General features: G+C 55.3%; 1 protein-coding gene across 1 annotated transcript; it reads left to right on the top strand.

Annotated features, from left to right (window-relative positions):
- The first annotated feature begins 32 nt into the window (after nucleotides 1-32).
- On the top strand, nucleotides 33-22,720 carry KIAA1755 (KIAA1755 ortholog). Its single transcript, XM_028157948.2, has 14 exons — nucleotides 33-113; nucleotides 1,220-1,417; nucleotides 2,486-3,836; nucleotides 4,555-4,743; nucleotides 6,160-6,283; nucleotides 8,633-8,726; nucleotides 9,808-9,894; nucleotides 11,162-11,278; nucleotides 12,901-12,999; nucleotides 14,163-14,311; nucleotides 16,401-16,539; nucleotides 16,671-16,793; nucleotides 17,275-17,490; nucleotides 22,019-22,720. Exons 1-14 carry the CDS (start codon nucleotides 33-35, stop codon nucleotides 22,718-22,720), a joined length of 3,669 nt encoding a protein of 1,222 aa, XP_028013749.2.
- The last annotated feature ends 1,176 nt before the right edge of the window (nucleotides 22,721-23,896 follow it).

The following is a 23,896-nucleotide window of genomic DNA, read 5'->3' as shown; positions in this document are numbered from 1 at the left end:
GCGTGTGCGAAGGCCTGGAGGTGAGCGAGACAATGCATGTGTCATTGTGGCAGAAGCAGGAGCGGGGCAGTGAGGCTGGAGGGGAGACCAGAGAGCTGCACCGTGCCGAGACCGTGAGGATCCGGATGCCTGGAGGGTGATGGTTTCTGCAGGCACTGGGAACCTTTAACGTTCTGAGCGGGAGGCTGAGGAGGTCAGGCTTGCATTTGAGAAAGGTGACTCTGGAGTCCTGGCAGAATGGCTGCAAGTGAGGCTGACTAGAGGTTGGAAGCCAATGAGGAGGTGATTCGATGGAACAGGTGATGGGGACCTGGATCAGGGCGGGGTCGGGGAACAGCGCAGAGCCCAGCGAGTGTGTTGGTGAGCTGTTGGAGGCAAGAAGACTGTACAGGACATGGCTGAGGGCTGTTTGTGGGCAGGGGAGGCAGGAGGAGGGGGCAGCATGATAAGCAGACTTCTTGACCTGGCAGCTGATTGGATGGTGGGCTCATTGCTGACATAGAGACCAGGTGAGGGGTGGAGGGGGAGGAGTAGGTTAAAGAAGATACTGGGTTGAGTTTAATATGTTGATGGTCTGTGTCTGATAGACCTCTAGGGGAGGTGTCCAGAAAGCAGCTGGATATACGAATCTGGGACTCATATATTAATTATATAGACTGGTATCAATTAGTTATTGATGTGTAACAAACCACCCCAAAACTCTATGGTAAAAACCAGCCACTTATCATCACTCAGGCACTTGCACACTGCCTGGGGTTGTCTGATCTAAGCTCGGCTTCAGTGGTAGCTCAGCTTCAAAATGCAGGTCTGCAGGTCATCCCGGGGGGGGGGCGGGATTGGCAGATGCTGACCTCCCCTTTCCCTCTGACCCTGACCTGGATGCCTGCCTTCATTCCTCCATTGCACCTTGGACCAGAGAATGACGTTTGAGCAAAGACCTGCAGGAAGTGAGGCAATGAGGATGTCTTGAAGAAGGGTATTCTAGGCAGAGGGAACAGCTGGTACAGAGGCTCTGAGGTGGGACTGTCGCCAGGGTGCTGGAGGAACAGGAAGGAAGCCAATGTGGCTGGAGGAGGTGAGTGAGGGGAAGGAGCGGGAGAGGAGGTCAGAGAGTTACCGGGGCCTCAGTCATATGGGGCCTGGAAGGTCGTGGGAAGTGGCTTCTACCCTTGTAATTACTGCTACTTTCACTTTGATCCTCTTCTCCTGTCCCCCCCAGGACCCCCCAACCCTGGACGCAGCCATCCAGAACGCCCTGGCAGGCCTCTACCCTCCTTTTGAGGCCACAGCGCCCACTGTCCTGGGGCAGGTGTTCCACCTCCTGGACGCTGACTTCCGGGGGGATGGGCTGAGCTTCCTCCTGGATTTCCTGATCCCAGCCAAGCGCCTGTGTGAGCAAGTCCGAGAAGCAGCCTGTGTAAGTCCGAAGGGATGCCCTCCAAATGGAGCAGGAGGGCCACTGGCCCTTTACTCTCTGACATTCAGGAGCCCATCGTGTTTGCACTTTCACTAGCAGGGAGGAAGGCGTGGATAAAGGGCCGTGTGGGTTCCCCGGCCCCCGGGAGCCTGCCTTCGGGTTGGGATTGTGGGCATCACCAGGCTGCTTTGGCTGAAGTGGAACAGCTTCAATAGAAATAGCAGAGAATGTTCCAGACCTTCCCCGGAGCCCTGGAGGCCTTTCGTCCCAGATCCCTTCAAACCCAAATCTCAGGGAGGTGGCTCCTGAGGAAAAATGGAGAGAAAAACGTTTCAGGCGGGACTCATTGACTGCAAATGATGGATCCTTACTCAGACAGGGACAGGGTGATCTGGCCTCTGCCCCAAATTTATCCACTGATCAATTTCCTTAAGGACCTTTTGTCTCCGTCTCTGCTTCTTTTTGCTTGCCAGCATCATTCTTAGAGGCTAAGTGTTCCCATAAGGCTGGAGCCCAGGACCGATCTAGGTTCAAATCATCTCCTAGAGGGGAAAATTAATTCTTTCCCATCAACTGCAGATAGAAAAATTGCAAGGAAGGATCCTGATTGGCCAGGCTTGGGTCCCATGTCCATCCCTGGACCAATCACAGCAGCCAGATTATATAAGATTATCAGGGAGAGCTCAGACTTGATAGATGGGGAGGAGAAGGGAGCAGGAGTCAGTAGGACAATCCTCATGGGTAAGGGATTTGCTAACTAGTGCCTAGAACTCAAGCTTTTCTCTCCTGGACCTGTAGGTTAGCAAGTATTTTTAAGGTCAGGGCCGGGACCAGGATGAGGCAAGAGTCACCAAAGGAAGAACATGCCAGAGGCACTCACTCTCAGGGCTGTGCAACTTGTAGGACCCTGACAGTGGGGCTTCCTTAGATGCTACATCCTAGGCACCTGTCTTGCCTCACCTTAGCCCCCGACCTGTTCAAGATTCCTTCTTGGAGAGGAAAGGGAGCGGATCCACTGGTGGGGTTTTCAGGGTCAGGTTCTCTGACATCATCCCCTTCTCTCTGCAGGCCCCCTATACACACTGCCTCTTCCTGCATCAGGGCTGGCCGCTGTGCCTGCAGGACAAGGTTGTGGTCCACCTGGCCCCCCTCAACCCCCTCTTACTGCGCCAGGGCGACTTCTACCTTCAAGTTGAGCCTCAGGAGGAGCAGTCTGTCTGCATCATGATCAAGTGCCTCTCGTTAGACCTCCGCACAGTGGACACGAAGCCTGTTCCCGCGTCATCCTACCCGACACTGTTCACCCAGGAGTGGCTGGAGGCCTTCAACAATGACTTTGAGGGAAGTCCCCTGCACAACTGCCTGGTCGCTTCAGAAGAGGGGATTGTTCCTGTGCCCTGGACCAAGATAACCAGCCCAGAGTTTGTGGATGACAAACCCCAAGCAGTGACTGTTCTCTCCCCGGCCTGGGGTTCCCTTCAATTGGAGGCACTGGATTTGAGTGGCTCCCAAGAGCTGCACCAGGCCAGGTCTCCAGGCAGCCAGGTGCTTCTTGGCCAGAGCTTGGCCAAGGGTAAGGACAAGACATATGAGATTAAGTACCCCGGACTTATCAAGGTGGAGCAAGCCAGGCCTGGGGAGGTGGCCTTCAGGATGGACGATGTGGCCAGCCAGAACTTAGAGGGAGAGTATGTGGCTCTCCTGGACTTTTCCCAAGAGAGCAGAGGAGAGCCTGTGAGTAGGGAGGCGGACACATCCCATGGGTGTCCTATTGGGGCACTGGAGGAGCTGTCTGGAACTAAAGAAATCCCTTTGCCCCAAGGGAGGCTGCCTCTCTCAGGGGCCAGTGGGGGACCTCCCCTGGGAAAGTGTGCTTGTGCAAAGCCAGCAAGCTTGGAGGAAGATCCCTACATTTTGAGCTTGAGGAGAAAGGTCGACCATAAAGCCCCCTCCCACAACTTAGCACGCCAACCCCAGGAGCCCTACCTCAACGTCCCTGAGAACCCACTGCACTGTGCCTCTGGCCTCAGGACAGATGTCTCGGAAGAGTCAGCTGCCTCCAAGATGCAGGGGCCTCTGGGAAACCCAGAGGATGTGGTCCAGCTCAGGCCTGGGCAAAAACAAGCATCCTGTCCCCAGCTGTGCCCAGCTTCCCCTCCTGCTGCGCCCGCCCTTGAAACCAAGATGGGAGAGAGGACCAAACAGGGAAGTGGGAGATTTCCCAAGCCCATGACTGGCCCTGGTCGAAACACCTCCTCTCCCGGATCCCCATCTCTCGGCCTCAAATTCTCATTCTTGAAGGGGCAGAGGCAAGCTCCCGTGCCCCCCGAGAGAGCCTCGCTCCAGCATGACGGGCCCTGGAAGGTCTTGTGTTCACTCTACTCTCCCAAACCCAACCGAGCCAAGTGCTTGGAGAAAGGTAAGGTGCCCGCTTGCATAGCTGGACAGGGGAACTGTTCTCTGACTGGATCAAGTGACGAGGTGGTGCAGGCTGTTAGAGACAGAGACCCACCTGGCTGCTCAGTCTCAGCAGTTCAGAGCACCGCGTGGCATGTCAAGAGGCTTGAAGGCTTTGGTTCTGGAATTGAGCAAGGTGTTATGACTGTGTTTTGATGGCTTGAGTCCACACGCCAGGTTGGGTGACCTTGGTCAAGGACTTAATTTCTCCAAGTTCAGTTCTCCCTCTCTGAGCAATGGGGATCTTACCTGCCTCACAGAGTTGGTTTGTTCAGTTTGTTTGTTTGAATATATTTTTACTGGTTTCAGAGAGGAAAGGAGAGGGAGAGAAAGATAGAACATCAATGATGAGAGTCATTAATTGGCTGCCTCCTGCAAGCCCCACACTGAGGATCAAGCCACAACCAGGGCATATGCCCTGACCAGGAATTAAACCATGACCTCCTGGCTCACAGGTTGACGCTCAACCACTGAGCCACGCCAGCCGGGCATTACAGACTGGTTTTGAGGGTCAAAGAGACATCAGAAGGAAGGAGCTTTGCACGATGCCTGGCACACAGTAGGAGAGCAATAGTTGTAAGCTATCATTATTAGTCAGAAGGACGTTCCTCTCCTCCCCACCCCCCGGAAAAATCCATCTTCTGCTTAACACCCTTTCCTTTGTCGTTGCTTTTCCCCAGCTGGAACAACTCAGACCAAAACATCTGGCCCAGCTGCTGACTCAGGCCCACTGGCTGGAGGAAAGGCTGATTTCCCAGAAGCTGCTACAGAACAAGGCCCCACTCTGGATGAGGAGCCACCAGGGCCTGAGCCCAGGATCGGGGCTCTGAGTATGGAGATCATCCACTCCCGGATAGCGTGCCTGCCAGGTCCTCGGGATTATAGGGGCAGGTGGAGGGGGAGGGTATTTGGGGTGGGGGTGGGTCCCTGGGCATCCTCAGATGTTGGTGGGTGTGGGGGAAGACATGGAAAGCTCCGGAGACCTGTGTTCTGGACCGAGCCTCCCTGGGACTCAGTTTTCTCATCTTTCTAATGAAGATGTTGGATTATACAGGGTGGGGCAAAAGTAGATTTACAGTTGTTCATATGGAAAATAATACAATAATTAATAAATAATAATACAAAAATAGACTCTGTGTTTCGTGTACTCACAACTGTAAACCTACCTTTGCCCCACCCTGCATAAAAGCACTTTCTAGGTATCCGTCCCAATATTCATCCATCCACCCACCTAACCACCCACTCACCCACTCACCCATCTATCCATCCAAACATCCATCCACCCACCTATCCATCCATCCATTCATCCATCCATCCATCCATCCATCCATCCATCCATCCTCCCACCCATTCATCTACTCATGTACATACATTCTACTTTCAACAAGGCAGGGAAGGTGTTTGTCTTAGGTCAGGTTCCCTAGAAACTGAGCCAGAGACAGTGATCCTATTGAAGGTTACTCTCAGAAGGGGAGTGCGGGAAGCAGGTCAGGGTGGGGAAGGAGCTAAGCAAAGATGTGGCCTGATCCCACAGAGCTGGGTCCATCTTAAGGTGCAGGCAACTGGCCATTTGTGCCTGCATCTGTTAGTCATCAAGCCAGGCTGATCCTGGGATGGGAGGCAGGGTGAGCCCATGATCCAGTTCAGCCGAGGGCAAGTCTTCAGAGAAGAGGGCATCTGTGAGCCATTTACAGCCAATACGTGTGGCCGTGGGGGGATGAGTGCCCTGGCTTGATGAGGGGGTCTGGGTGGGGCGTTAACAGCATCCAGCACAGAGGGCATTATCATTTCTGTTTAATACTTATTCACCTTTGCAATTAATATTTGCTGAACACCTGCTGTGTGTCAGGCCCTGAGCTTAGCACTGAGGATTCAGCAGGAAGCAAGTCTGATGTGCTCTCTGCTCTCAAAAAGTCTATATTCTAGTGGTGGAGAAAATTCAACAGGTTACTACAACTCAATGTAAAAAAACTTGTGACGATGGGGCCATACAGGAGACTGTGGGGGGACAGATTCCATGAGCTTTACCTCCAGGGAGCCCAGGACAGAGGGAGTCCAGAGGAGGCGAGGCTACCTCTGCATGGAGGAGGAATTCAGGGATGACTTTTCTGAGGAAGCGGCTTTTGAGCTGGGTTTTGAAGGATGAATAATAGAATTAATGGGTCGGGGTGGTGGTGGGGGTAGGAGGGACCAGTGTGGGCAAAGGCCTGGAGGCCACCGAGAGGTCCCAGTCGAGAGGGTTGCACCAAAGTTCTCACTGCACATGTGTGTCCTCTCTCCTCCAGGTGGTCGGGACAGGGCTGGGCGGCCCCTGCTTCTGCTGTCCACCACCCAGGGGGCCTGGGAGGCACCATGGTGCACAGCCTCCGAGGTCGCCAAGCTGCTCTCCTACCTGTGCACTGTCCCCAGGTAAGAGGCTGGGCTGGTTGGCCACTCCATCCTTCCAACCTCTCAGCCCAGAGCCTAGGACAAGGCACCCAGTGGACAGACATCATATCCTTCCAGCCAGTCGTCTGTTCCCAGAGCCAGTCCCCAGATGGTGGAGACAAAGCAGGACACACTTAGTCCCCGCCAGCGGGATCCCAGGCTGGTCAGGGAGGCAGATGATGTGCCAAAAAAACGAACCATGGGCCAGCAATTCTCAGGAGTGTCAGTGTGGTGAAGGAAACAGAGGGCTGTTGTAGGTCAGTGGTGTTCAAACTCGAGCTTGCCTCAGAGCCCCCTGAAGAGCTGCGAAAACAGCACGGAGACCCACCTCCAGAGTTTCTGATTCAGTAAGTCTGGGGTGGGGCCTGAGAATTTGCATGTCCAACAAGTTTTCTGATGATCTTGATGCTGCTGGACTGTGGACCACCTCTTGAGGACCACGGTTGTAGAGTGAGAGGGGTGAGTGGACTAATTCCAGTTGGAACATCAGGGAAGGCTTCCCTGAGGAGGTGATAATTGAGAGCTGACATCCAAACTGTAAATATTTGTTGAACAAATGGAGGGCGACTGAGTGAATGAGTGAATAAATGAATGAGTGAGTGAGTGAGTGAGTGAGTGAGTGAGTGAGTGAGTGATGAGTGACCCAGGCTGATTTCTAACCTCCCACCCCACCATTTGGACTTCATGTTGGACTGGCTAGGGAAGAGGTACCATCCTTTCCTCGAGTCCCAGCTCCAGTCAGATGGTCTCAAAAGTGATGTTTGCTCAGGGCTATGGCTATTGACCCCAACCCAACCTAGAGGTTCTGCTGCTAGGGGCAGGAGGCGGAGGGACTGATGGGACCTTCTCCATGCACTCCATCCCATGGAAGGCACCACCTCCACCAGCTGGCCACTGAGATTTTTCTTCCTTTTGTCCAAGGTGGAGTGACTTTTCTGACCTCACAGGGAGATGGGACCCCCTTTCAGTGCTGAGAAGTGGCCAGTATGGTACACAAAACCCTGGAATCCCACTAACTTGCTGTGTGATCTGGGGGCAGTAACCTCCCCTCTCTGAGGCTCACCTGAAAAAAAGGGAGGGACCAAGTGTGGGCACAAGAAGTGGGGGTGAGCTGCAATGTAAACTGTGGAAGGCGGTGTCCTCGGGGCTCCTGTGTGCTGGGCTTGCTTTTCTCGCCTGCTTTGAATCAGTGTTGCTGGGCATCGGCTCTGTGCCTGGCTTCATACTGGGGCATTCTAGGGACCCAGACACTCCTCACATTGAGTCCTGTGCCCTAGGGGCCTCTAGGCTGGTGGCTGAGGCAGGTGTGGAAACAAACTGCTCTCCCATGAGGCCGAAACTAGTATCCCCATTTGCAGATGGGTAATGGGCTCCCAGCTTAATGGAACAGCGTGCCCAGGTGACCATGTACCAAGGCAGGGCCACAGCTCTGCCCCACGCTGGCCACCCCTGGTTCTGTCTGTGAACTGGCTTGTAAGGCTTGAAGGCAGTGGGTTTATTTTCTCAACCTGCCTGATGGTCAGGCAGAAGCCCACAGATTGCCTGGCTCCACCCCTTACACCCAGATGTCTGGGTGGACTGCGTGTGGCTGGGGCTGGGGGATCAGTATTTTAACAAGTTCCCACAATTGGCCCGTTGGGGAAATCCAAGGTGATTGCTGAAAAGTGCAGTGGGAACCAGTTAGGGTGTTTTGGCTGCAAGTAACAAATTCCAATTTAAACTGTATTATCTGGTAAGGAAATTTATCATTCTGTGTCTCTGCCTTATAGCTCTTTGTAAAAACTTCTTAAAGGAGAGACTTCTTTCCCTGAAGTCCCCCAGCAAACTTCTCATGTTTCATTGGCCAAAATGTCACATGACCCTTATCGAAACCTATCATTGGCCAGAGGAATTAGATCCCTACTGTTGGCCCCAACTAATCAGAAACTTGCCCCTGTGGGGGGGGGGGGGAGGAAGGGGAGAGGGCATAGTCATATGGTGGAACTTGGATTCTTGAACAAAATGAGAGTTCTGCCCACACAAAAGGGGTAGGTGAGTGCTGGGTGACTTACCCACTGTAACTGGGATAGTGCTTATAGTTTATGATTCTTAGGATGTAAGAGAGGGTTGTGTGAGGTACTGTGGGAGCATTGAAGAGAGAGCAATGGGCTCTGGAGAAAAATCCAGGAGGTCTTCCTGGAGGAAGGGGCATTGGATCTTGGTCCTGAAGGATGAAGACTCTACCAATTAATTAAAGCTTCTAGCAGCCAGTTTCCCTCATTCCACTAGGTCCTTCCCCCTAGAGGGCCTGGTTTATCCAGCAAGACTGCCAGTTCCGTTTACCACCCACAGGCCAGAAGATAAAACCAAGGGGCTGGCGGTGGTGATTGATGCCAGGAAGCAGCCTCTACACCCTGACCTGGTCAACGCCTTGAAAGCCACCCAGGTGAGGGAGAGGTGGACAGCATCAACCTGGAAAGTCTTGGGAGCACCAGGGGCCTTCTGGTATGCACGGAGTCTGGGAGCTCAGAGCTGGGTCCAGGCTCCCAGACAGGGACTCCTCGTGGCAGCTAGCAGAAACCCCAGCCCAAACAGGCTTAACGAGGAAGGTTCTTCATTGGTTCACGTGACTCCACAGTCCAGGACCGTGGTCGGCAAACCGCGGCTCGCGAACCACATGCGGCTCTTTGGCCCTTTGAGTGGGGCTCTTCCACAAAATACCACGGCCTGGGCGAGTCTCTTTTGAAGAAGTGGCGTTAGAAGAAGTTTAAGTTTAAAAAATTTGGCTCTCAAAAGAAATTTCAGTCGTTGTACTGTTGATATTTGGCTCTGTTGACTAATGAGTTTGCCGACCACTGGTCCAGAAGTTAGATCCAATGTCAAGTATGGCCTGAATCGGGGACTGCAACATTGTCACTCAAATATTCTCTCTCCATTTCTGGCCCTGTTCTCCTGGGAGGGTGCCCTTCTTTGCCAGGCCCCTCTCTTAGTGGCAATCTGGCTCCCAGAAGTTCTACCTTTACCTGGTCTTGCATTCAAGTCCCATAGGAAAGAGTGAGAGATTCTTTTCCCAGAAGTCCCAGCAAAAGTTTCTTTGTGTCTCCTTAACCCTGATTGGCTCAGGTGTCAGGAAAATGCGACACACCGATTGGCTTAGACTTAGGTCACCTGAACCTCATGAACTGAGAATAGGGGAGGGAAGAGATTCCTCCGGAGCTGGTATGGGCAACAGAGTAAATGGAATTTTGGCTTAAGCTTACCTCAGGGTATGATCTCCTCCTCCTCACTGTATAGATGGGGAAACAGAGGCCCAGAGGGGATGCGTCATCTAGAAAGTTTGCAGCCCAGCTTGGACCTCTTGATGTCCAATGACACCCTCCACACATACCCTACAAGGGTCCCAGCCTTGCACAACCCCCTCTTCCCTACCCTGGCCCTGTGGCCTGTTCACTTGTGTCTTAGACGGGAAGCTCAGGGGCTCAGTGAAGGCCTGGGCAGAGCAGCTCCGAAATGCTTCTTCCGTACAGGCTCTGGACCCAGCCTCCATCCATGTCATCCTCTTCCTGGGGGAGAAGGAGACTGCTCTTCCGCTGGAGACATTACCTGACGTCCAGGTGAGGAGCAGGCAGCGTCAGCCGAGCAGAGAGGAGGTGTTGGGCTTGCACTGAGCTGGACTGAAGAACTGCAGGCGTCCTGAGCGAGGAGAGGCCCTGAAATAAGGTCAACAAATACAAGGCCCACGAGCTACAGCTCTCCGGCCCTGCCCCTGGCAATCCCAGCAATGCCTGGTGGGCACCACCGCGTGATTGAGAGCTGCACATGGCAGGTTACCTTTTTGCAAAGCGTAGTCTAGCCAAACCCTCCCCACCTTCTTTGCTCATGGGGAAACTGAGGCCCAAGGCCACACAATGTTCTCTAGCTTACAATGTCGCTGTATTTCTCTCCCTAGTTTCTCTGAGCATCTCAGCCTCCATGCGGAGTGGATCTGGGACTTTGCAGGAAAGAGCGCGGCAGCTCCCTTTCTCTGGTGCCGGGCACCCCAGTCAGTGTGGGCCCCCGTGCGCTGTCCTGCTTCAGGAGATGGCGTTAAAGGGCCCCTCGCTCCCGGTTTGTGACGGGCACATTGTAAGCCAGAGAAATGCTTTCCAAGCTAATGTGCTTACGAGTCACTGGCGGACTTGGTCAAAGTGCAATTTCCAATGAAGTCGTTCTGCTTGGGGCCTGGGATTCTCTGCATCTGTAACGTGCTCCCAGGGGATGCTGCTGCTGCTGGTCTGCGGACCACACTTCGAGGACCAGGAATAACTAGTGGGCCCCCAAACCACACACCTGCCCAGCCCCACGCTGAGGTGTCTGGAGCTGTTCCCAGCATAAAGCTCCAACTTCACTGCCTGGGAGAAGCTGTCCCCTGGTCCCTTCTCCATGTCTTAGGGGCTGCTGCTTGGTGACCTTCCCCAACAGCCTCCAGGAGGAGACAGCACCTTGGTGGGTCACCAGAGAATGGTACAGGATTACAAAGAAATTAGGGCCAGCTTCAGTCAATTTGTGTGATTGCCTGGAGGGCTGGGCTGGGCAAAGAGCTGAGCTCAGAGGGAGCGAGTGCTGTGACTGATTAATGATGTCTGCCTTGGGCACAAGCCAGGAGAGGGCATGGCAAGTGCTGTTTATTTGCTATTCCTCACCCGGGGTCTGGTTCTGAATTTAGATTTTTCAGAATTCCCAGAGAAAATCCATTGCCCAGAAAGCAACTCTTAAAGCCAGGGGCAGACTCACCTGTGGGAGGTGGAATGGGGCTGGGGCTGGGGTCTGGACAGGACCTTCTCAAATGTCTGTCCCCACACTGAGTCCCCGGTCCTCCTGACTCGCTTCTTTTGTCCGCAGGTGGAGGTGCTGACCTCCTTAAAGGCCCTCAGCCACCACGTGGACCCCAGCCAGATGCCCACAGCCTTGGAAGGCTCCTTCCCCTACTGCCACAGCGAGTGGGTGCAATTCTTCCAGGTGTCTACCATCACAGCCTTCCGTCCCGTACCCTCACCCCTTCCCTTCATCCCTTCACCCTCCTGCCCCTTGGATCCATCCACACTGTCAGGTTCAAACTAGTCATTCAACAAAAGTTTAAAATGAAGGTGCAGAGTGGAGTGATTGAGAGCTCAGGCTCTGGGGCCCGACTGCCTGGGTTCCAATCCCAGTTCTGCTGTGTGACCTTGGGTAAGTTACATACCTTCTCTGAGCCCACTTCCTCATCTATAAAAGGGGGGCAGGTAATCATAGTCGGGGGTTGTTGTGAGCAGTAATTGCGTCAATGGAGGTAAAGAGTTTAGAAAAATGTCTGGCACATGCTAAGAGCTGCCTGCATTAACTGAAAATAAATACAGACATCTGCTCTGTGGAACCACACAGCTCAGGAGCTCAGGGTGTGATGGGGAAGGCAGACGCGTTCCCTCTTGTAAGAGGGAGGAAATAAGGAAACTGCCAGCGAGGGGCTCCTTCCCCTAGGGATCTCAATTCCTCTGGTCCAAATTAATACCCAGGAAAGGCGCGGGGGGTCGCGGGGGAGCTCACACAACAGTACGCGGAAGATTACCAGCCTGAGCCACATTGGAACCCTGCCCGGCAGTGTCGGCCGGGGCGTTCTCTAGACCAGGGCTGCTCGATCTCAGCACTGTCCACATTTTGGGCCGGATCATTTCTTTGTGGAGAGCTGTCTTGTGCATTGTAGCATGATTAGCACCATCCCTGGCCTTTGCCCACGACAACCAAAATGTTTCCAGACATTGCCCATGTCCCCTAGGGGGCAGAATTACTCCCCGCTGAGAGCCACTGGTCTGTACTAACAGTTTACAACGCGGTCCTCTTCTTTTAAAAATCATGTCTGTTTAACAATGGGCAGTACGTTCAGAGTTCCCGTGGTGCACAGGGTACTGAGCAATCTCCTTTCCTACTGTCCCCGGGGCCCCAGGTCCCTTCTCCAATCAATCGAGTGGCTTTCAGACTACATTTTTGTTTTAAAACCTTCCCTTTAAATGAAATCTTACCTGTAGACCCAGAATATAAAACTGGTAATGAGGAAGGCGAACACTGTTGGATCCTCACACTAGCCTGCGAGGCAGGAATTACTGTGATCCCATTTTACAGAGGAAGAAGCGGAAGCACAGAGAGGTTAAGTAACGTTCCCAAGGCCTCACAGCGAGTACGTGGTGGAGCTGGGCCGAAGTGGGACCCAGCAGAGGATGTCCCCCTTCCCCTGCCCGCCCTCTCCCTCTGCCTTCCCCTCCCCCCAGGTATCCCCACTGGCCTGGGATAGCGCAGGCCTGTCTTTCTTCTCCCTCTCCCATTCCCAGCATCGGTGGTTCTCAAAGTGTGGTCCCTGGAGCAGCAGTGTCAGCATCACCGGGGAACTCGTTGCAAATTCACGTTCTCAGACCCCACCCCGAGGAACTAGGTCAGAAACACAGGAGTGGGGCCCGGCCGCATGGACGCTGACCAGCCCTCCAGTGATTCTGACGCAGCTAGGGTTTGAGAACCACCACCTCAGGCCCCTGCTGTGTCTTCCTGGGTGGGGGAGGTGCCCTCCTCCCTGGCCCAGGCTGACACCCCCACTCTGGCTTTCTGTCCTGCAGAAGTCAGACCCTTTCCTTGCTGACCTCCGCCAGGCCTCCTCCCTGCTCCAGGCATCCATCAGGGAGTTTGAGAAGGGTGACCCCCGTGGAGGGGCACAGGTGAGCCAGGGGCATGGGTGGGAAACTCTCACCACACCTCACATTCCTCAGACCAAGGACTCAATGAAGGGAACAGCCAGGCTGGGCATGATCATCCCTGTTTTACTTTTTTTTTTTTTAATTTTTTATTGATTTCAGAGAGAAAGGGAGAGAAAGATAAACATCAGTGATGAGAGAGAATCATTAATCATGATTAGCTACCTCCTGCATGTCCCCTACTGGGGACTGAGCCCACAACTCGGGCATGTGCCCTGACCAGGAATTGAACCATGACCTCCTGGATCATAGGTCGATGCTCAATCACTGAGCCATGCTGGCTGGGCTCATCCCTGTTTTTCAATCATTCATTTGACTAATATTTACTGGGTACTCACTATGTGCACCCAGAGACCCAGCCTGGGCAAGCTGATTTGTCCCTGCCCTCATGCGGTGCATGGTACAGCGGTAGAGGTAGTTGTTAAAAAGTGAACAAAGAAATGGGCATGTAGTTACAAATTATGCCAAATGCTATGAAAATAAGATTGAAACTAATGGGGAAGGAGGGAGGGCCTCCCTGAAGAGATGGTGTTTAAATTCAGACCTGAAGGATGAGAAGGAGCCTGCATGGGAATAGGAGGTCGATTGGGCTCCAGGTGGAGGGCAAGCATGTGCAAAGGCCCTGAGGTGGGATTATGCTTGGTATGTTCAGGAATAGCATGGAGGCCAGTGTGAACGGAATGATTTTTTTTGGGGGGGGGAGGAGAAAACTAGAAGATCTTCTGGATAGAGGCTCTATCAAGGAGGAGTTGGATTGGGATTTCCTTCTAAGCAGGCAGGGAAGCCACTGGAGAATTTTAAGCAGAAGGATGTTTAAATTTGCACTGAGATCCTTCCAACTGCCATGTAGAAAATAGACTGCAGGGGGAGCCAGAGTGTAGCAGCAAGACCAGTGAGGAGGCTGGGATGGGTGTGCCAACAAGAGATGATGGCACGTGGACCAGTGAGGTTGCCATGGCGATGAGAAGAGTGGCCTGAGGAGATGTTTTAGAGATCAAGGCTAGACTTTCTGTAGGACTTTGTATGCCAGACTGGGGGCGTTGGGCATGGTCAAGGTGTGGGGAGCCCTGGAAGGTGGTAGAGGGGGAGTGGGGATTGGGTCTCAGGCCACCTCCCTACACTGGCAGGAGGCCTCCAGGTGTCTGAACAAGTCCAAGGAGCTGATGGAGGCCGTGCTGAGGGACCCAGTTCTGCTGGGCCTCCAGCGGGAAGGCGGAGCCACCCTGGCCAGGCTGCAGCAGGAGGCCAGCAGGCTGGACTTCAACCCAGATGTCAGGTACGGACGCCCATCTTTTCCTCTCCCATCCCACCTGTTTCCTGGATGGGAGTTTGGAGCTGGGGACACATAGGGTGGGCCCCGCAGGTGCCCAGGACAGGGATGTGCGCAGGCCCGTATCCTGTCCCTTCTCTGCTGCCCTCCTTCAGCCCCAGTCATCTTCAGACGGGGGTGGGCTTTGGAGGACAGCCCTGCCTGTTTCCGGTCACACTCATGCACCAGGCACTTTCTCTCACCCGGACATCGAGCTGAGCCTGGACAGGAGAACTTCACTGTGTGTGAGGTCTCAGAGCCACAGCAAAAACCATTCCTAGAAAGTACCCATTTTCTTAAATTTAGGGGTGGTTTAGGGGCAAATCAGTACTTAAACCAGTCAGTAGTTGGAAATTTCTTTGTCTCTGTTAGAACACAAAGTTTGCATAAACTCAAGGACAATTCATTTATTTAACCAGCACCTAAATAGCACTTAGTATGAGCACAATATTGTGTTAAAGGCTTTACAAATAGTAACTCGTTTAATCCCCACCCATGTGGTGAACCTAGTAGTATTCTCATTTTACAGTGGAGGGGCCTGAGGCTCAGAGAGGCTAAGTGACTTGCCCAGGGTCACAGAGCTGGGATGTGGTGGGGCCAGGACTTGAGCCCAGGCAACTTGGCCCAGAAATTTGAACACACCACCCTGAGCTGTGCCCACAGGCAAAGTCATGCTGATATGAGCACTGGGCAGCAGGGCCCTGGTACCAGGTATGGAGCCATCCCCCTGCCCCTCACGTGGCCTGGTGGGGCTGTGATTCCTAGAATATCCCATCTCACTGGCCGAGCGCCAGGCCCCTATTGTCAACCAGAGGCCCCCTCCAGGCCGTTGGCCACCGGCAGGTCCACCAGGGGGCGCTGTGGTCCCGTGTGAGCCGCTGTGTGTGTTTGTTCTGCTGCTGGGTCCCTGCAGCTTCCGCCTACCGCCCTCCCTCTCTCCCTCCCTCCGCCAGGCAAGCTGGCATTTTCCATCAGGTTCACGCAGCCTGGACCCTCACCTGAAAGGGCAAGGGACCGTGAGGAGTATCAGTCAGATGGGGAGGCCCAGAGCGAGGCAAGCAGGCATTCCTTCCATTCCATCTCCCCTTTTTCCTTTTCCTTCTGAAGTAAGACACCCCCTTTCCCCCCCACCCCCACCACCCACGAGCAGAGGAAAGTAGGTGGGATTTGAGGGGTGTCGGAAAAGCCTCCCTTTACCCAATTGTTACCACGCCTGGGTCCCGTCCACAATCCATTTGTGTATTCCTGGCTTTGACCATTTTTTAAAATAATGTTCGGAAAACGCCATGGACTGGGTTCCAATTCAGACTGTCATACTTGAGAGTCAGTTCCTCTCTCTGGACCTCAGTTTTCCCATCTGTAAAATGGAGGCTGGTGAGGGGGGGTTACAGCTACTCACTATCGCTGCAATAGAAACAACAAGTGCCAGCAAACACTGGAAGCCCAGCCCTGTGTTAAGTGTTTTGGATGCAGGAGGGCTGGTCCTCAGGCCTGGCTCCTGAGGAGGTTTAGGAAGCACTGGTGTCCAGGCTGCGGTCAGACCTGACCCTGTTGGCCTGGGATGGGCCTGGGCATCGAGATTTTTTAAGCGCCCAGGGCAGGTTCTAATATGTAGCCAGGGTTGAGAGTCAAGGAGTTAGATCATTTAATCCTTGTAAGCAGTCTGTGGAGTGGATTCTGTTATCTCCACCTCTGAGAGATGAAAAAACAGAGGCACAGAAAGGTTGAGACATTTGCACTAGGTCCCATGACTAGAAGGTACCAGGGCTGGGATTTGAACCCAGATCTGTTCAGTTTGGTTCATACCCTCCTAGGTAAGAAAGTGTCATTTGGTGTCCTGCTGTGCTTGATGGTCCTCCCAGTCCATGTAGATGAAGCTGAGGCCCAGAGAGGTGTAGGGACCTACCCAGGGTCACACAGCAAATCAGCAGCTAAAATACCCAGGTCTGGGCCACAGACTCGCTGGGAGTTGGGGGGTGAGGCAGGCCTATACTGGGCAGGAGTGTTGGGGTGGAGGGTACATCTTGGGCCTTCTCTCACCTCCATTGCCTCCCAGGAGCCATCTGGCTGAAGCCACTGCCCTCTATAGCCTCGTGGACGAACAGCTGCATGTCCTGGTCACCACATCTAATCACCTCCTGGGGAGGCTCGAGCTCCGCGTCCGCATGGGCCGTCTGGAAGCTGCCATCCACCAGGTGAAAGCGGGGGGGGGGGGGGCTGCCCGGGACATGCGGGGGCTTCTGCTCCAGGCCCTGCCCCAGCCAGGCACTCGCTCTGGTGTAAGGACATGAGCCCCTCATGTCCAAACCTCCCTCCCCTGTCCCAGGTCAGCAACTGGATGGAGCAGGAAGGAAGCCGGTGCCTGCAAGCGCTGACCCCCAAGGACGGAAGCCTGGAGTCAGTGCAGAAAGCCCACCTCGAATTTGAGGACTTCTTCCTTCAGGCTGCAGTGAGTCCCTGAAACTGAGGGGCAGGACTGGAGAGAGGGCAGGAGGGGGCGGCACGCCAGGGCCAAGGAGTGGAGGTGGGCAAGTGCACGAAGACTTCCGGAGACAGTGAAGAGACCGGCGTGGGTCATAACGGGTTCAGCTTAGATGCTATCTCCTCCAGGGAGCTTCCGGGACCACCGAGTCCAAAGCTGACTCATCTCAGAATCCCTCGGGGAACTCCCAGATCAGTGGGGGCTAGAGGTGGGGCCAAACAGGGAAACAGACAGAAAGGGAAACTGTGGGGACCCGAAGACTCTGGGGCCGGAAGAGGATGACTCCAAGCAGAGTCCCAGCTAGGAGAAGTACACGGCCTCGGCCAAGGCTGGGGGCCCCATTGTGTAGATGAGGAAACTGAGGCACGGGGAATCTCATCGCTCAGCAGCGGGGCAGTGGGAGGCCTCAGCTAAGGCAGGAGCTGAGGGACGGCCCTCTCCTCTCCAGGCCCAGTACCGGCAAGGCCTGGAGCTGTCCAAGCAGGCGGCCCAGCTGGGAGCCTCAGCGGGCCCCGCGGCGGGCGGAGCGGAGCTGCCGGAGCTGGCCGCCTTTGCCTCCACGCAGCGGGCCTTCCAGGCCAAGCTGACCCACTTCTACATGGCTGCTGAGCGGCAACGCACGGACCTGGAGACGCTGCTCCAGCTATACCACTTCTGCAAGAAGGTGAGCCTTCCGCCCACCTGCTCGGCCCGCCCTCCCGCCGGGAGGCAGGGAGCAGCCCGGGCACACAGTAGGCTCTGTGCACGCTGCGTTCCATAACCCATCACCTCCGTTTTCCAGAAGGGAAGCACAGCTTGAGAGGTTAGGTCACTCACCTAAATCCAGTCCAGCTGATCCCGGACCCAGTTTAACCCGCGACACCAGGCAACCTCCCAGAGACCCTCAGCTATCACCTGCTTCTTCTTTTTTTCTTTTAAATATGTATTTTAAATTGATTTCAGAGAAGAAGGGAGAGGAAGAGAGAGATAGAAACATCAATGAATCGTTGATCGGCTGCACGCCCCCTAGTGGGGATTGAGCCTGCAACCCCGGGCGTGTGCCCTTGACCAGAATCAAACCTGGGACCCTTCAGTCCGCAGGCCGATGCTCTATCCACTGAGCCAAACCAGCTAGGGCTCACCTGCTTCTTAAACGTTGGGATTAGGGAAAGGAGCCTAGGGATTTCTGAGAATCCAGTCAAAAGCACAGGCTTTCTCTCCACACATAGATCTCTGTAGGTGACCTTGATCTCATCTCACCCCTCTGTTGCAGATTTGGAGAAACAGCATCAGAGAAGGGCTGTCACTTAGCCAAGATCACACAGCAAGCCCATGGCACCGTTAGAGTGCTCTTTCCCAGGCCTTGCCTGCACAGATGGCGCCTGCGGAGGAGGGAGGGACAATTGGCTGAGGGTGGCATGTTCAGAACAGAGGCCTCTGTCCTAGGTGGGAGCCTGCAGTTTGGCCAGGAGGGTGGAGGAGAGGGTAGGACTACCATGATCAGGTGGGGGTGGGGGACAAGCACAGAGTATTGGGGTGAGAGGAAAGAGAAACTCCATTACTTTGCATCTATCATCTCTTGGCAACCCAATGTGGCAAGGTTGATTAGCCCATTTTACAGATGAGGACACTGAGGCCCAAAGAGGGAAAGGGCCTTGCCCAAGGCCACATAGGTGGAGAAAAGAAAAGCTGGAATTTGAACATAGATGTGTCCATGCCCTATCACATGCTCTATGTTCTCCAAAGGTGGGGAGGTAGGTGGAGAATGACAACCAATTAGTCATGTCTAAGCCAGGATGATGATGATGATGATTAGGTGATTATTATGAGGATAGCCTACGTGTTGACTGCGTACTCACGCCAGAGCCTCCTGCCAGTATAAGTGCTTCACAAACCTTGCCTGATTGAATTCGCACCACATCTTCATGAAGGAGGGGTGCCAACATTTTTCCATTTTACAGGTGAGAAAACTGAGGCCCAAAGAGGAAAGTAGCTGGCTCAGGGACCCCCAGAGGGCTGATGGTCAAGCAGGATTTGACTTTAGAGCCCTCACCTCTTCTAAATCTCTCTTAAGTCCCTCATTTTCTGATGGGGAAACTGAGGCCTAGGGCAACGGGGGTTAGCCTGGGAGAGCTGTGACCCAGCTGGAATAAGAACCCACCTCTCTGGCCCAGGCCCAGTGACCTCAGCTGCCCCTCACCGCTGAGGACAGAGCGTGAGAAGAGCCTGACCCCAGACTCCCAGCTGTCAGGCCTGCCCATCACACAGGGACAGAGAACACAGGATGTTTCAGAGGGCAGTGGGAGGGACTCCGGTCAATCACGCCAGGGGCTCTGGGAGGACAGGCCACTCTCTGTCTCCCTGGGGCAGCAGGCAAGGGAGGCAGATGTGGGCCGTGACAGCAAAGGAATCTCCTACTCCCAGCTGTGCAGACTGTAGACAGCGAGGCAGCTTATGTTGTACTAGAGGCCCAGTGCACAAATTTGTGCACAGGTGGGGTCCCTCGGCGTGGCCTGTGGGGTTTGGGCTGAAACCAGCAGTCCAATGCCGCCTGCCACTCCTGCCTGCCGCTCTCGCTCATCCTCACCCCACTGCACCTGCCAAGGGCTCACCACAGTCAGTCCTGATCAGGAGAGGCTTGCCAGCCATGAGCCCTGCAACTGGTGCCTGTCCCGAGGAGGGGGCGCAGGACACAATTGGCCCTCCGGGCGGGCAGTGGGACGCCCTTGCAGGCCCAGGATCTGGATCAGTCCCACTGACCTTCGCACCAGTTGTCGGGAGCCACCTGGCTGCCCCTTTTATATCCTTTCTTCCTTGCGGAGCGTAGGGAGAGGAAGCGGCTGCAGTGCCTGAGACCTACTTCCAGGAGGACTGCGGCGCTGTCGGGATTGTGAAAGTGGCACCGGTCCGGAGACTGGACCTGCAGGACTACTGAGGGAGGGAGTGGCTGCCTCCGGGCTGGTGGGCCACCTGGATGGGTTGGTCAGCTGAGTGGCACTCCCACTATGGGAGTGCACTGACCACCAGGGGGCAGCTCCTGTGTTGAGCGTCTGCCCCCTGGTGGTCAGTGCGCGTCATAGAGACCAGTCGACCAGTTGTTCGGTCGTTCGGTCACTTAGGCTTTTTTATATAGAGATGGGCTGTGTGACTTCAAAGACAGTCTCACTGCTCTGGGCCTCACTCCTCTTCGATGATGAGATGGTAACAATAATGCTTCTGTGGTTCTTATGATGTGCCCTGGTTTCAGTCCTTTTGCACATAGTTTTATGGTCACACTAACCCTATGAGGCAGGTACTGTTATTATGCCCATTTTGTGCACAAGGAAGCACAGAGAGGTCAAAGCACCCAGCGTCTCACAGCTAGGAAGTGGCAGAGCTGGGATTCAAACCAGATCATCTGGCTCCAGTGCCAGCCTTGCCAGGTTCCTTGCCGAGAGAATTAGGCTGAATGTGAATAACCCCCACACCTGCTCCCTTGCTCGTCAGTTTCAGCCCATTGGCCCTCCCTGGAGAAACCAAACATGCTCCAGCTCTGAGGCTTCCCACTTGCTGTTCCCTCGGCTGGAGTGCTCTTCCCCTGGACTGGCTGGCTTCTTGTCTTTCTTCAGTGCTCAGCTCAGTGTCCTCTCCTCCCAGAGACCCTTCCTGACTTGCTCGTACCTACCGCCACCCCCTCCCCCATTCTCTCTCATCACCCTGTACTTATCACTTCACTGGCCCTTTGTGATCTGAAATTATCCTGTTACTTCATCACCTGCTCCTCTCTTGTCTGCCACCTGTGAGGTGAGCTCCCGAGGAGGCAACCTGGGTTGGTCCATGGGGCCCAGAGCAGGACCAGCGGGGGGCTTGGTGAACTCTGGGCCGGGGGGCTGGCCAGGTGGCTGGAGGAAGGAGGGCTGTGGATGTGTGTGGGAACGTGCTGTCCCACCCAGGACTAGAAATTGCACATGAGGTCCAGCCGACCTGAAGTCCTACCATGGCCATCTCTCACTGTTTGATCTGGGCAAGCCCCCTCTCCTCCCTGGCCCTGAATTTTAATCTGCACAAGGGTTGGGGCGAGATGATTTCTGAGGTGTTACCCATCTCTGTCCAGCTCGGCCTAGAAGATGGAGTCCTAGACAGACAGACAGACAGACAGACAGGACAGCTCAGTGCTGGGCCCGGCCCTGGGCGGAGAGCGTGCGTGCAGCAGCTTTGGCACTAAATAATAATAACACGATTGCGCCGCTAAGGGAGATTTATGGAGCCCTTTCCCAGCCATGAGCTCCGTGAGCTTCCGCGAATATGAAGCCATTTATCTAAAGACAAGTTCCCTTAATCCACGGAAAGATGGTTTCCTCGGAGAAAATGGTTCTCCAATCCCCACAGCCTAACAGCTCGCTGTCAGCTTCTAAATTAATGGAGAGAAAGATGATGTTTTTCACGAGCTGCTGGGAATGTGTTGGCCCCTTTGCAGCCTGCGGACATTTTGCAAGTGAAGAAGGGACAGCAGAACCCCAAAATGGGGCCGCGGGGCTGGAGTGAGGGGGCCGCTGGGCCTGGGTTGGCTGATGGTCTCGTTGCCTGGGCCAGGTTCTCCTGTGCAAGGAGATGCTTGGTGGATACTCTCTTGAGTTCAAACCCCAGCTCCTCCCTGACTTGCAGTGTGACCTGGGCAAAGGATTTCACGTCTCTGAGCCTCAGTTTCTTCCTCTGTCCAATGGGCTGTGGATACGGTTGCGTGCGATCAGATGGGAGACACAAAGGGCCTGGCAGATAGGCCGTGCTCAATAAACGCAGACTCCTCCCTCAGTACCACTCCTCAGGGGCTAATGCTATCCAAGAGCCTGAATATTCAGCTCTCAAAAAGGTGTTTATGATCACCTAGTTACAACCTTGCATCTTACAGAAGGAGAAACTGAGTCCCAGGGAGGCCTAAGTCCCCACTGGCCCCTGGTGCCTGAAGTTCCCAGGTGCTGGGGACTGTTCCCCGTGGCAGGTGTGTGTGTGCCCTGGGGCAGAGAGGGAAACCATTGTCATCACCGTCAGCAAAGGAAATCTCGGCCACCTGAGGGCCCTAACATTTGGGGGCGTGTTACTAATTCAATCCAGCCAACCCAGCCATGCATAGTCTTCGAGTCCTCTCTCTGCTCCGAGAGGCCCATCCTGTCCTCACGGAGCCCCCCGTGGCCCCACTCCCAGCCTGAACCCCACCTCCCTCTCTTGTCTCCCAGATGGCCTGGTTCCACATGGACTGTCAGGACCTGATGACCCAGCTCAGGCTGGGCAAGGACCCAAAGGCCAGCCCGGGGGGCCAGCGCCGCCTCCACCGCTACCTGCAACGACTGTCGTCCGAGTTCCCTGCTGAGAAGCTCACGGCCATGGGGCTGCAGGTGGCCTCGCTGAGCCGGGAGGACCTGGGCCAGGACCTGTGGGAGGAGGCCCGGCTGAGACACGGGGAGATCCGGACCCTCCTGAAGAAGGCACTGGCCCACTGTCCGTGCCCACTGGGCCCCAGCGCCCACTCGGCACACTTGGAGCTACAGCGGCCCGCCTCCAAGGGCCAAGGTGTGAATGGAGAAGGCACCTCCACGGGAAAGCGGGACCCGCCCTTCCAGGACTGCCTGGGCCTGGATCGGTCACCAAAGCCCCGTTGGCCTCCTCGGGCCGAGAGACGGGGGCAGAACAGACATCTCCAGGCAGGCCCGCTGCCCCCGGACGCTGGCCAGGCCACAGAGGCTGGTGAAGGCAAGGGCCCTCGCGAGCCCCTTGATCCTGCCCCTGAGCGGTTTCCCACCTCCCTCTTCTCCTGGCAGCGGCTCCCCAGGCAGAGGCAGATCCCCCACCCCACCGGGGGCAGCTCCTCCTCAGAGGGGACAGACTCACGGACGTCTCTGGAGGACTCGCCCCAGACAAGCCCCCCTGCCTCCCTCTAGCTGAGAGCAGATTCCCCCACACACACACTGTACCAGGCTCCAGGGGTGCAGGCTGGGCCTGTTGCGGAGGGACCCAGCCCATCAGGCCGCGGCTCCTGAGCACTGGGCGTGTGCGTGGCCTGTACTGAGGGGCCAAGAACCGGCACCAGGAAACTGAGAAGTCCGGACCCTGGGAGGTCAGGGCAGGGCGCAGCAGAGCATGGGGGTGGCTCCCTCGCCCCAGTACAGACCCCTCCAGAGGGCTCAGCCATAGGCAGGCCGCGCCCAACTGGAGTTCAGGGGCACCCAGCTTCCCTTTGGGACACGGGGGCATCGCTGCCCTCGTACAGAACCGTGAGTGAGAGATTCGGGAGTGGCTTCTGGTCTTAGGATCCCACTGAACAGACCCCGAGACAAGGATCCAGGTGCATGTGTGTTTGACAGTCACCCCAGGAACCACTGGGGGAGGTGAGCCTGGGAAAGGAATAAAGGGGGTGTTGTCAAGCAAATCACTGCATGCAACTCATTGTGCCATTGGCCTTGGCCAGGGAATCCATCACCTGCTGGAGATGAGTTGGTGTCCCAGAGAGGGGAAGGGGAAAGGAGAAGGGGAGGGGGCAATGCCTGCTGCATCTCCGCTCTCCATCTCACTCGGCAACTCCAACTGCCACAGACCTCACATTTAAGGATCCCCGCAGCCTGGTCCTTGCCCTCCAGAGAGCACCCTCAACTCCCTGGTGTTCTCTGTCTTCTCTTCTCCCCTCCCCACCACGTCTCCCCAGACATTAATCTCTCCCCGCTCCAGGCTTCACCTGTCTTTAGGCACAGTCTCTGGTGCCCAGAGTCCCAAGTTCTGCTGGTGGTAGGGACCGGACAAGGGTAGGAGCCATGTCCCCGGCAGCAGATGGTGCCGAGGGATGGGGGACAATGGCAGAGGCCTTTACACCTCTGATCTGAGCGTAGAAGACAGTAAGCCTTCCACCCGCCCGGAGTAAGCCAGCCAGCGCCTTCCCCGAATGTCACTGCCCTGAGAGCGTGGGCCCGGTCTCTGCCCCAGGACGCATTACCAGCACGGCCCCTGCCAGCCTAGCCTGGGATTTTCCTGGCTGTGGGAAGAGGGTGCGGCACATGTCCTCCCACAGATGAGGCTGTGGAAGGAGAGGGAGGCAGCCCTGGAGCAGGCCCAGGAAGACGAAC

This window comes from Eptesicus fuscus, chromosome 12 (genome assembly GCF_027574615.1).
Source record: "Eptesicus fuscus isolate TK198812 chromosome 12, DD_ASM_mEF_20220401, whole genome shotgun sequence".
Classification (NCBI taxonomy): Eukaryota; Metazoa; Chordata; class Mammalia; order Chiroptera; family Vespertilionidae; genus Eptesicus; species Eptesicus fuscus.
Note: the sequence above shows the minus strand (reverse complement) of the source record. Positions and strands in the feature narration are given on the sequence as shown.